The sequence below is a fragment of the Neophocaena asiaeorientalis genome, unplaced genomic scaffold (assembly GCF_003031525.2).
Source record: "Neophocaena asiaeorientalis asiaeorientalis breed wild unplaced genomic scaffold, Neophocaena_asiaeorientalis_V1.1 scaffold105, whole genome shotgun sequence".
Taxonomy (NCBI): Eukaryota; Metazoa; Chordata; class Mammalia; order Artiodactyla; family Phocoenidae; genus Neophocaena; species Neophocaena asiaeorientalis.
This window is the reverse complement of record NW_020172162.1, coordinates 3,058,057-3,071,389: the sequence shown is the minus strand read 5'-3', so window position 1 is coordinate 3,071,389 and position 13,333 is coordinate 3,058,057. Positions and strand designations below refer to the sequence as shown.

At 43.0% G+C, this 13,333-nt stretch overlaps 1 protein-coding gene across 1 annotated transcript in view; it reads right to left on the bottom strand.

The window, feature by feature from the left end:
- The window catches only part of SOBP (sine oculis binding protein homolog), a 162,280-nt gene that overhangs the window by 19,312 nt on the left and 129,635 nt on the right, over positions 1-13,333 (bottom strand). The window contains exon 6 of the mRNA XM_024755396.1: positions 10-1,191. Within this exon, the coding sequence (XP_024611164.1) occupies positions 10-1,191 (1,182 nt within the window). The remainder of the gene's footprint in view (positions 1-9; positions 1,192-13,333) is intronic.

Genomic DNA, 13,333 nt, shown 5'->3' with positions numbered 1-13,333 from the left:
GTCCACCACCTCGCTCCGGCCGTGCTCCGCGGGCGCCAAGCTCAGGGCCTGGCCGGAGCAGCCGGGCGGTGAGTCCGCGGACTTGGACGAGCCCTGCTTGGAGTCCCGGGGGGACAGGGAGTGTCCGCCAGGCTTGCCTCCTGCCGCCGAGGAGTCGCCGGGGGCGCTCGGAATGAAGTTCTCCCCGTTGCTGGAAAATCCGTTGGGGGGCTTGGAATCATTGATGTGAGGGATGGGAATAGGGATGGGGATGGGCACGGGCAGGGGCACGATCACGGGGTATGGCACGAGCAAGGTGGGGGGCGGCACCAGCGGGGCGAGCGACGGCAGCCCGAAATTCATCATCTGGGGCACGGGCATCGGGCCATTTGGCATCATGCTCACTGGCGGGAAGGGGAGACTCGGCAAGGGCGCGCCCGGAGGTGGCGGGGGTAGCAGACCCGGAGGGTTCCCGGGCATGGTCGGGGTGCTCGGGGGGTGGATATGGGGCGACAGCATGGGCCGGTGCATGGGACTGGAGGTGGGGCCCAGGTTCCTGGGGCCGCCGGGTGGGGGCCCGATGCCGGGGAGCATGGGGTTGGAGAGAGGGCTGTTAGGGTTGGAGGCGTGGTGCGGCGGTCCGCGAATGAAGGGCGGGCGGATCTGCTGCATGATCTGCTGTTCCATGAAGATGGGCAGCGGTACCGGGCCGCGGTTGGTCATCACCATGGGAGGGCTGCGAGGCGGGACGCCGAGGGGAGGCCCGATGCTAGCAGGTGGCTGGACGGAGACAGGAGGGATGTTTGGAGTCTCGCTAATGGGCATGGACTTGGGCACTGGCGTAGGGATTTTAGTAACAGAGCAGTTGGCAGTGTCAGATGGAGAGACGGTGGTGGACACCGATGGGCCAGGGCCCTGGCTTTGGCCAGCGGCAGCCGCCGGGGAGGGGGCCTTCCTGCGAGCATCTGTTAGAGGGATATTCCAAGAGTCTGGAGTGAGCAGCTGCACCCCAGTGCCTTCTGCTTTATTTTCCATGGGAGGGTGTAATGTGCTGCACAGCCCAGCTGGAAGATTGGCCTGTGTCTCTTTGTAGAAAATGTCCATTTTGTACTGATTGAGACATTTTGCACTGCAGAACTGAAGCCTTCTTTCCCCGTCCCCAAAATCCAGGTATTCTTTTGTGTGTCTTATGTGCTTACACCAGTCACATACCTACAACACAGTAATAAAGAAGAAAAAAGTAAGGTAAACGATTTCCTTTGGTAGATAGCGTTTCATGTTTTACATGAAGGTTCTTTCAAACGTTATCATAATTTTTCAAACAGGCGGAAGTGTTTCCTTCTAAAAGGTACAATTCTTAAATGTTTGTAAAACAATTTCTCTTTGGAAGCCAGAATTGCTTTATAAATATGAACTCTTCAGAATAGCAATTACCACCATCTCCTATTTTAAAAAAAGAAAAAGAAACTGTGTTATCCCATTTAAGCATGACTTTAAGGTAGATCTAACAAAAAAAAAAGAGTACATATACCTGCCCACATAGTTTCACTGGTCAAAGAGGCTCATTGTACATGCAAATCTAAATAGTTTTGGTGAGAAGAATTCTCCAGAAAGTTCAGTGGACTTTGAAATATAGACCCTTAAAATTCTCCTCATGCAAAGTCACTTTACACTATTGACTGTTGGATAATGCCGTTGGAAGGGGTGTGCTGTGTTAACCAATAGCACATAGCACTGAACATCATTATGTCTGGCTTCCAAGGGGAAACTTGGAATTAGTCATGAAGTCTGTGTGAGGTTTAGCTATTCCCAACCTGTGATGTTGCAGCAAGCTAGAATTATTTTTTGAGCTGTTTGCCCACTCTCTCTCAGTAGTCAGAATTTTTGGTGACATTTCTTGGCAGGCAGTCTTATTTAACAACTTTTCAAACACCAAGAGAACGTTTTCCAAAAGTTTTTATGGCTTTTCCCCCCTTCAGATCTACTCCTGGCAAAAGAGAGACATCACCAAATTTATTTTAAAGTTGGGCTGCAGAACTAATTAAAGGCTGAGAGCTTTTCCCAACTGGAAATCACTAGACATCAAAGTTCAAAAAATAGTCATTCTCGGCTTCAGAACCCATTACTTTGGAGAAATTATTGTGATTTCATTAACACATTAATTTTGTAACACCATCAGCTCTCACAGATGGTGAAGACATGATCTACAATTCAAATACGACTCTTGTTTGCACAAATGTCTTTCCTTCATATGGCATTTTAAACAAGAATTAATACGAGTAATCTTGCCATAGCTATAAACAGATAAACAGATGTCAAAATTTTCAATGGTTCTTTCAGTGCCTTACTTTTTTGACTGAACATTACATACACAATCTTTTTTTCTTTTTCTTTCTTTCTTTCTTTTTTGGTCATTTCCTCAGCACTCAAGCCATACGGCAACAGAGGAAGAATTCTGAAACACAATGCGATGGTGAGTTCATTGAATTTGCTTCTCTCTTCAGTAAAGCCCTGGTTCCAATATTGCTCTAAATGGAACCTGTTTTTGTTGAGGAGAGAGTCTGTTGTTCTGTTGCTGGTGCATGTTGCTTTTTTAACTATGGTAAACTGATAGCATTAAAAGATGATACATTTTAATAATGATTGGTCACATAAACAATGCAAAAACAACATATGCTGGGCATTTGATTACTCATCTCATTGAACTCTCAGCTTTCCTAGACTGTAAACAGTGGTGGCATGCTAGGATGTGATTGTGAGTATACACACTCGCGGCAGATGTAAGTCTGTTTGTGTAAATCCACTCTTTTCCTTCGCACTTTTTTTCCCACTGATATCTGCAGGTGATATACTTGATGGTGTGAGATTGAATGACAAATACTTATTGGCACACATTAGCTTTTTGTTTAGTCTCATATGAAAATACCCTTTCAAAATGCTTGTTGCAAAAAAAATAAAATCAATGCTAAGATACTCCTGTGTTTCACTACAGTGTTTCAAGTTTCTCCAGAATTAAGAGGTTTGTTTTTTTTTCATAGTTGAGATGTCTAGTTTACAAATAAGCACAGAATTGCCTCTGATGAGAAGAGACACACAGAATCTATCAGACTCTCAAAATTCTCATCTAGATAAAGGTTAAAGAAACTAGTAGTGAAAACTTGATGCATGTAAGTTATTATCTTTAAAACCTGATCATTTTTAAAAAGTTAATGTATAATGACATGACATTTAAATTCCAATATGAAATAAAGCCACCTGATTCTGTTTCAATGTTAGGCATCCATAGCCTAAAATGTAAACTTTTAAGCTTGAAGTGAAGGATCAAATATAGCCTCTTTAATTATGAACTAAAAAAAATTATCAATGAATTAAGCTAATTTAAAAAAATACCAAAATTTCTGGCATATTTCTTTTGGATCGTATTTTTTAACCATAAGGGGAAAGAGTTTTCTGAAATCCTTAATTGGTCTTCAAATTGCCAGATTGAATTATTTGCCTCCAGAGGATTCCTCTGTTTCCTCAAGCTAAATAAATATTTTCAAGTAGAGTCACAAAAAGTAATCTAAATATAACTTAAATGTTCTCCCTTCACTTCCTTCACTTTCAGTAATTCATTGACGAATAAGGAATGCTCACAGATCTATCCCAATTATCCAATGAGAATTCTCCACCATATTTTATCTATTTCACATAAAAAGAATTACAGACATCAAAGTTCGAAGCAAATTCTATTTCATCAAATTTTCCAGTTAAAGCAAAAGCCTAATGGTTACCCTACTTGATTTTCTGCAGCATCCCACAGTGTTTAGGTAATAGTGTGACAGTTTCTGACAGTCTCATTTTGGGTAAGGAGTGTGAATGTGCGTGTCTCCTTGTCTTGTTACATTTCAATTCCGAACACTAGTCTAAAAATACAATAAGGCAATCTTTCTGATGAAGCAAAAAATTATTTGGGAAAAAAACTGTCACTTAAGAAATAATGAATCATGTCTGTCTTACAGGACACATCGTCTAAGATTAGGTCAATGAATTTATGGCACAAATGGCTGTATCATGTGAAGCAATCAAATGCAGCACATCATTCATTCTACATCTAACTAATACACTTCTAGTAATTAAAGATTTCATCATAAGAGCCTGAGCTGATTACTTAAGATGTGGTAGTTAGGTGAAAATATATACTGTAGATCTTTCTCTTTAATAAAAGAACATTTGCATATCCATGAAATACACAGCATGTGTCTCATAAACTATGGTTTTTCTGAACTGTGGTGTTATGGGGTATTCTTCCCATCTTTTTTCCACAGACGGCTTTAATTTTTTTAAAACTTTTTGAGGCATTATTTTTTCCCTCATTATGCCAAGAAGTACCAAAATTCCTTCAGATATTTTAGAAGATAAAGACTAAGAAGTGCAGAGCTCAACTCACTGGGCTCTGGAATGATTTCCCCCTAATTCCACCCGGCTTTGTTTCTGTTGGAATCTGGCCTCTTTGGTTCCACTTCTCTCCCTAACAGGTCCCAGATTGGACGGAGCTGAGGCTGAAGCTGTTTAACGATGGCAATCTGGGGACCAAACAATCAGCTAATGCGAGGCTATTGAGCGAGACAGCTGAAATGCTTCGTATCACAAATACATAATGTATCACCGGGAAGACAAAAAGATCACAAAGGAGATAAACAAATGCGTATTCCATTCAGCCCTATAACAGCAGTCCTCAAAAAGATTAAGTTTACCTTCCTGGGATGTGTCCAATTCTAAACAACAGAATGAACATTTCCTTTAGTCCATTTAGAGTATTTATATTTTGGTGGCTGACTGCCAGGGTAGTACTTATAAGCTCAGTGGCCTGATGGATTCACTCCTTTCCTGTGAAATAAATGTGGCAACCTACACCGCTAAACTGCTCAAAAGACACTGCCTCAGCAGAAATATCACTTGCTCTTGATATAAGAAAACTGAAAGGCAGGACTTCTGGTTCCTATAACTCTTTCCATCTTGTATTTCCCCTGGAAAGAAAGAAAGCTATTCATGTTGGCAACTGAGCCTTTATATAAACGTCCAAAGTCAAAGCCAAAGTATGCCATGAGGTTACCCACATGGGCACGATATATACACTCTGCTGGGCTTAGAAGAAGATTCAGGTGATCAGGGAGGGAGACAGGGTTCCTAATTAACACACATGAATCAGCTGTCAGCTGTGGGAGTGAACTTCATCCTTCAATGGAACCCATCCACCGCTGCCTTCTGAGTGGTAACCTGGCATCAGGCGATATTTCATTAAGAAACTCTTTTGCTGAAATCTTTCTTATCTGGGCAAAGGCATTTGCAGCAATGGAACAGTAAAAAAATATTAGCAATCTCTTGAATGCCATCAACAATCTGAAAAACAAAATCTTCGCATGCTCCTGACTTTTCACGAATACAGCACCCATGTAACAGCTCAGAAGTTGCAGCCCCCTAACCAAAATTGGAGCTTGCCATAAGAGGCTGGTTCTTTAGATCTTGGCCTGTTAAATATGGCATTGATCTTGCGGTCCAGGTCAGCTCAAAAACTCATGAGCTCACCTAAGAGTGAAGCAAAGGAGGCTGGAGAGACATGGACAGGGGTGACCAGTGTTTTGAAGGGTTTGGGTCTGCCTTACCTATAGACAGTCACCTCATAGCATGAATTGAGGGCCTCAGACTGATCCCACCTGAATACTTGCTTCCAGCTCGACCCTGCAGTCCCATGGCCCCAGCATCAACTGTTCCTTTGGGTTTAGACTCTGCCTCCATCAGGGTCCTAATTCGGTGCACTTGGGCACCAAAGGATGCTATAGAAATCACATCTGATTTGGAATCAGAAGATGTGGGTGTGAGTCAGGGCTCCATCATTCTCTCTTATGAAAATCTCAGCTTCAGTTTCTTCCTCTGTGAAAGGGAGCTAATATAGTAGTAGCAAGCAACACTGGTGTGCTGGGCCTAACAGTAACCTTGTTGCATAGAGAATTTTTTCAGTTCCTAGCCTGCCTCCCTCGTGGTTGCTGATATCCCAGGAACATTCCATAGGTTTAAGTTCAGTTTAACTTAATAGGAGGATGTTTTTCTGGCAGTGTGAGGAGGAAAAGGGAGGTTTTCATCTAGGCTTTCCTAGGAGTCTGCGTGTCTTTGAGACATGGACAAACACATGCTGAACCTCACAGACTCCAGCCCCCATCCTGCATCCTGCCATCCCAGGGGTGACAGAGGGACTGTCTGCAGTGACAAGGAGCCGGATGACAGGCCTATGGACATCCCAGCAGCCCACCATCCTGGGAAGGCTCTTTTCAGCTCCTGGGGAGCCCACTTTTTCCAAGGCCAGTCACTCTCTAATTCAGGTGAAAGCTTGATAAAGCAGCATTGGCTGCTTGGAAATGAGTGTTAGAACCATTAAGATGAATAATTCCTCTTAGGCTCAACTGCTGTTTGAACAGTGGAAGCCATAAACTGTACTAGTCATGTTTTATTAAAAAACAGAGCTGATGAACGGTCTGCTTGACTCATTACATGGCAGAACTATCTTCCAAAGGAAGGGCCAGAAGCCACAGTATCACACGCCTTGAAGACAGGCTGACCCATGCCCGGCGTGGCAGAATGCGTGTGAGGGCGAGTCCCCACAGAGCGGTGCACCAAACTCTGATGGGGGGACCGAGCTCACCATTCCAAGTTACCTTGCAAAGTTGGGTTACAGTGAAGGAAGGAAAAAGTTGACCTAGCCTTAGACGTGCACAGCTACACAGAAATCAGGAGTGGGATTTAGAATGAGCAAGGGCTGTTTTTTTTTTTTTTTTTTTTTAGAGCCAATTCATGGAGAAGTTCATTTGCAAAATAAACTTTCTGCAGGTTTAGATTCCAATGTGATGATGTTTGCTACATGGTTCCTTTTGTTTAAAGGTCTTATTTGGTTTTTTGTTTTGTTTTGCAGTTTGGCTTTCTCTCTCTCTCTCTCTCTCTCTCCTCTCACATAGGATTTGGAACTCAAGGAGAGACTAACGAGCATCTTTGTTAGAATTGAACATCTCATTAGAAAGCTGCCCTGTAGGAACTTTATACCAAGACTCAAGTACTACTTATAGGTTAAGCTGTATTTCAGAAACCTTGGGCCAGGTCACCAGGGTAGATCCTTCTCTTTCACACGTGCCATGAGCTCTGAAATGCAGAGCAGAGATGGGCTTGGTTTCCAGAATTTCAATGAGTGTTGACAAATGGCTCCTTACTGACCCAGGTCTCTGTTTCTACAGCCAAAGCAAGAGATGGAGTCCTGGACTGTATTCCATGACCGAGGCTCCATCCTCACAGCCAAACACATGATTCAGAAGAAGGTGACGTTTCCCTTTGTTCTGACATACTCAGTCGCCTAAGTGTATTAGTATATCATCACAAAACTCTCCACTTCATTTAAACTGGATAAATGCAGCTTACCTCTTCTTAACACAGGTCACCCAGACGGAAACTGAAAAATTCAAACATTGGAAAATCTGATCCACCTGATGCCAAATGTTTGCCTCTCTGTTTTCCAGTTCTGTGGCCGTGAAAGGCCACAGAAGTAGCCCAGGAGATCTCAGAGCAATGAAAGTTAGCCCTGAAGGATACCTCAGAGATCATCTAGTCCACTCCTCCAGCCTCCAGCTCCTGGTGGGGCAGGTGCTTAACCACACTGAGCCACAGGTGCTCGGCTGTAAACTGAGATCATCCATAGTGACGCATTGCCCAGGAAACACGTGAGGAAGAAAGAACCAGCAAGTGATTGCAGACATGGAAAACGTGCCCCATAAAAGCAGAGAGCCGTGTCCTACCCCATCCCCCATTGAAACGCTGCTGCCAGGCCCCATGACTCGATTTTCTCTCCTTTTTATCAACTCCAGGTATTCTGTGACCTGCCTGAAAATTTTGCCATCGCATAATCCAATTTATTCATTCATTGAGGGCCCACCTTGTGTCAGGCACTGAGCTAGGAACCAGGGATAGGAGTTAAGTAAGATGCATCCCCTGCCCTCATAGAGCTTAGCATCTACAGCAGGAAACAGGAGGCCCGCACGGTTTTGTTTTGTTTTTACTGAATCATCTTTGCTTCAAACTGAAGCTTGAGAAAAACTGAGCTTCTATTTGTAATGCTTTTATTTTTTAAAAAATAAGTGCTGAGCTGTGCTCAAGAAGGCACTGAACTGTGAAACAATGGGAAAGATTCAGCACCTGCCCTCAAGAAACTCAAAATCTATTAACAGTCATGGGAGAAATCTGCACGCACTTCCTCTCCCCAGATTTCTTCTAAATGCAACGAACAGTTTTTAACTAAAAAATAGTCTTAATATTCTACTCTTTCAATATCTAACTCCCCTTTGCTCTTCTAACCCTGTGACTCCTCTTTCTTCAAATGTATATCTGCATTTTTTTTCACGTGTATATTTACGTTGCTTATTGTAACTCTCCTTGTTTTCAAAATAGATATCGGAATCTCTTTTCAAATGTGTCTTTGATCTCCTTTATCATTACCTGCTGTTTTCTAAATGCGTACTTGAATATTTGAAGTTTCATTATGTGTGACTATAAGAGCCCACTCTCTGTCTGAAAAAACCGTAGGGAGGGACCTTGGGTTGCACCTGTGTATAAAGGGAGCGCCACCAAAGTGATGTGTTAAAAAGTGAAGGGTACTAATTATCTGGCTTCTTTTTATCTGTGGTCACTCACCTCATTTCTTCCTTCACACAGGCTTTTTAGAAAATGGCAAAAATGATATTTCAAAACACATGGCTTTAATTCCACAACACAGCTAATCGTACATCAATAATAGGACTTTTTGGAAGGACTGCTATTATTATCTGTGATATTTGAAACAGTCTCTTTTCTTCTAGGGATTTTATTTGAATCTGCCTCCCAGCCCCCTCATCCACCCAGGCTGTGTCTTGGCATCAGCGATGAGAAGCAGCACTGAAATGCCATAGGACCAAGGCTGTGTGTGTGCAGGTGGTCCAGGTCAAGGGCACTGCTAGGCGGAATTCACGGCTCCTCTGGCAGTTCTGCTCCTCAGCTGCCTCTCTGGCTGCTTCTCAAAGGCTCGCAGCTGCTCCTAGTGACTCTCATTTATTTACCAACTATATACTGATTGCTTGAAATCTGCCAGACACCTGGCAAAGGGCTTTACCTGCAATGCTTCATTCAATCCCCTTTTAGCAGTCTCGAACATTTCTGTGCTCCTGGGTTCCAGACTGAACCAGATCCTACCCGTGGATGCCAGGATTGCCCCACTTCAGCCCCTGGTGTCCATTGCTGCCCAGTCCTCAAATCTCTCCAGGACACTCCATCGAAAATTATGGCTTTTATTACGGTGCCTACTGGAAGCCCCAATTTGATGTAATAATAATAGATTATACGAGTTAACAATAGCTTGCATTATTTAAGCACTAGTAACCATGCTAAGCACGTTACGTGGATTACCTCTTTTAATCTCCACAAGTACCCTACCATATAGATAACTGGGGTTTACATAACTTGTCCAAGATTCCCTATGCAGATACGAGATGGCAGATCTAGATTCTAACTTAGATGTGTGTGGCTTCAAAGCCCAGGCTGCCCCACTATCTCAAGGACTTTGGCATTTTCCTTTAAAACTACAGAAGTTTTACTGATGACTGACTAATACGGGCACACCTCCCTTGTTTGCACTTCTCAGATACTGTGTTTTTTACAAGTTGAAGGTTGGCGGCAACCCTACGTTGAACAAGTCTATCAGTGAGCAATGGTATTTGCTCACTTTGTGTCTCTGTGTCACATTGTGGTAATTCTCACAATGTTTCTAACGTTTTCATCATTTTGTGTTTGTTATGGTGATCTGTCATCAGTGATTTTTGATGTTCCTCTTGCGAAAAGATTAAAGCTAGCATTTTTCAGCAATAAAGTATTTTTTAATTAAGGTATGTACATCACTTTAGACATAGTGCTACTGCACACTTAGACTACAGCATCGTTTAAACATAACTTTTATATGTAGTGGGAAACCAAAAAATTCATGTGACTCCCTTTACTAGGATATTTGCTTTTTTTCCCAGTGGCTTGAAACCAAATCCGTAATATCTCCGAGGTATGTCTGTATTTGATAATAGCTTTGTTTTGAAATTTCAGACATTTAGACCTCTAAGGAACTTCATGGGTCAAGCCCAACCTATCTCCCCCAGCAAACGTGGGTTTGCTTCTACACAGAAGGTCTTCTAGGTGCCCCTCATCTTCCTACGACAGGGAGACCATCCTGACCCATCCACACAGCCAAAGAGTGAATCCCACAAAGATGATCTTTCTAAAGCGGGTTGCAATATAGTGCAGAGTCCTGCGCAGCCTGCTTTGTTGTCGGACAGCTTTGAGTGTCAGAAAGTTTAACCATTCAATGTCCCTGTCACTTCCACCCATTGACAGTAGTTCTGTTCCCCAGGGTCTCTCAGCACAGGTCAACTCCTCTTCCAAAGCTCAGCCTTTCAAATACTTAAAAAGAGCCATCATATTTTCCCCAGATTTTTATTTTTAAACCTCCCCAGTTCCTACACCCATTCCCCAGGGACAAGTTCCCAGAGCCCTCCTATCCTGTCTGTCCTCCTGTGTCTTTTACCCAGGCATATACTTCACCTTGGTAATGTCCCTCTCTTAGAGGGTGGAGTCCAGAACAGAACGCATCAGCCTGACCAGCTTCGAGTCCAGAGGACTCTCCCCTCCCTCACGTGGAACACAGTAGCTCCACTAATGCCACCCTAGAACACATGTGCTTTTTTAGCAGTCGTATCCCGCGGTTAGGTATTGCTTTTTCAAAACAAACATTTATTGAATGTCTCTATGTACTAAGCCTGAAGCTTTCACTGATCTCCTTTAATTCTGACAACAAACTTGTAAAGGAGCTACTGTTTTTCCCATTTTGCTTGAAGATAAGAAAACAAGTGTTCAAAGAAATGATGTGGTTTCCCTAAGGTCTCAGCCTACAAATGATGGAGCCAGGATCCAGATCAGAACTTCCGACCCATCCTTTTTTCACTCTACCATGCTGCATGCTTCACTCTGAGTTTCTGGTCAACCAAAACCTTTTTCTCTAAAGTGCTTATCAACCACTTGTTTAATGATACATTCAAGGCCTTTTGAGCGTAAGCCATCAAGCCTACTGGTCTAGAGTTTCGGAAATCAGAAACCCTTTCCCAATTTTGAAATTTTAGTCCATTTCTGTCTTTTTGAAACCTCTTCCATTCATCATGATAGAACAAAGATTATCCCAAAGTAAATATGAAATTATCCTCAAATTCCCTCCAAGCGGCAGGGAGAGCTAAATGTGGTGAGTGTAGCAGGTGCTCTCTGCCTATCTCCTTGCCCCCAACGTGGGATTCATAGTTTTCTTTAGGGTTTCTGTTACCCTTTCCAGTATAAAGCGCATTCTCTTTATGGAGACAATGGAAAAAAAAAACAAAAGTTGCCCATCCTTGTCTTCTCACCCTCTTTTGTTAAACATTACACTATTTGCTCTAAACACTGAGCTCTCCAATTCTGCTTCTTGCTCCTTCCATGAGCATAGCCCTAATAGTTCCTCTTATTACCTTGGGCAGTTCCCCCAAGGGTTTACCCCTTCATGCACCCTTGCCTTCCTGACACAATATTCATTTTCAGAATTCCCACCCTCCATTCTGCCCTCCCCACCCCCACAAACTCTACTGAGTCTCTGATTTGGGGAACAAATAAACCTTCCTTGGATCAAAAATCCCTGCTCATCCCAATTCTAGGGAACATGGTTGATCACATCCATGCACATTCCAAGATGGTTGGGTCAATTCTTCTTTCCATCCACACACCAAGCTGCTCTCCCCTGTATTAATCAATACGGTGGTCAAAGTAGGATTCCTCTCACAGCTTCTCCACCTTCTCAGAACTATGCACAAGGCATGGGAAGGAGGATCAATCGCTCTGTTTCTAACAGAATGGTATCCTTAGCAGATGTCTAGGCAAGTGGCCCCATATCTTGCTTAATTGCTAATTAATCTATTTTCAATATCTACTTCATATTTTGTATTCAATTACCACCCCCCAAGTAATTCTTTTGATGTTTCCTTTTATTTTCTTAAAATTCCCACCTTGCATTTCCCCTCAGGTGCATGGATTGCCATACAAGGATGTATTTTCCAGAATTTTACCCACCTACTAGATATGTTGGTGGGATGTGGTGTTTTACATTTTAGTTCTATGTCATCTCTCATCTAGGCATTAACCCCCCCTCCAAGTCTCAGTGGTATCTCCAAGATCATTTTTATCTTTTTTGGAGGGGATAAATCCAAGTCTCAGTGGCATCTCCAAGATTGTTTTTATCTTTTTGGGCCCACAGTCCTGGGTAACTTGGTCCTTCCCACTCTTTGCATTGGTAGAGAGATGTCAGAGGCCATTGTTTGTTCCTGCTTGTGACTTTATTTAGTCTTGAAAGGGACTGGCCCCCCTTTTTCATTATCCCATCTCCTCCTGTGTCATATCTGCTGCCTTCACTGGGTCCAGTTTTACAGGTTTAAAACAGAGCCAACTGGTTTACCTAAACTCTTATTTACTCATTCTTTTATTAAATGTCAGTTATTAAAAACAAAGAGGAAATTCACTACTATGAAATTTCCTATGATGCGTACTTCAAAGTCAAAAGCACACCACAAAAATAAAACCCAGAAACCCAAATCAGCAAAACACTTGACCCCCATATTCTCTCCACTGTGTTTCCAAGGGCTTGTAGAGTGTTTGACAGTAACATAATTGCAATAATGAGGAGACTTGCCAGCCAGGTTGTGGTCTGAAGCTCACGGATGTTTTAGCCCTAGGCTCAGCTTCAGGCCAGCACCAGTCGCCCGGGCCAGAGTCACCAATGGAATCCCTTATGCTCAGTTACACACAAATGTGACATTTATGGCATCTGGGGCACAATGCTACCAGTTCAAAAGGCCCAGAGTACTGGGCTCACGAACTTGGGGAAAAGAAATAATTTAGGCTATCTGCTGTCTTTTTAGTTAATTAAAACCAGTGTGAGAGCACCTACTTAGTGACAGTTTCTTAGGTATCTGTGAGGGATATGCTGGACTGCTTCCAACTTCAGATCCCCATGTTGGTTCCTTTGTCTCTGAAAAACTTCCTGGATGTTTGTGGACCCTAGCTTTGCCTAGTTCTCTTCCATCTTTGTTCCATGAATGCAGCCACTCTGCTGAGCTAACTACTTAACTGAAAGCCAACACTCCACTAATGCTAGATTCTCCACTGAGCATCCCTCTTACGATTCCATCCTCATAAGCAAATCCTGGGTTAGCTCAACCCAATCTCCCCATCCAGGCTCAATGTCTGA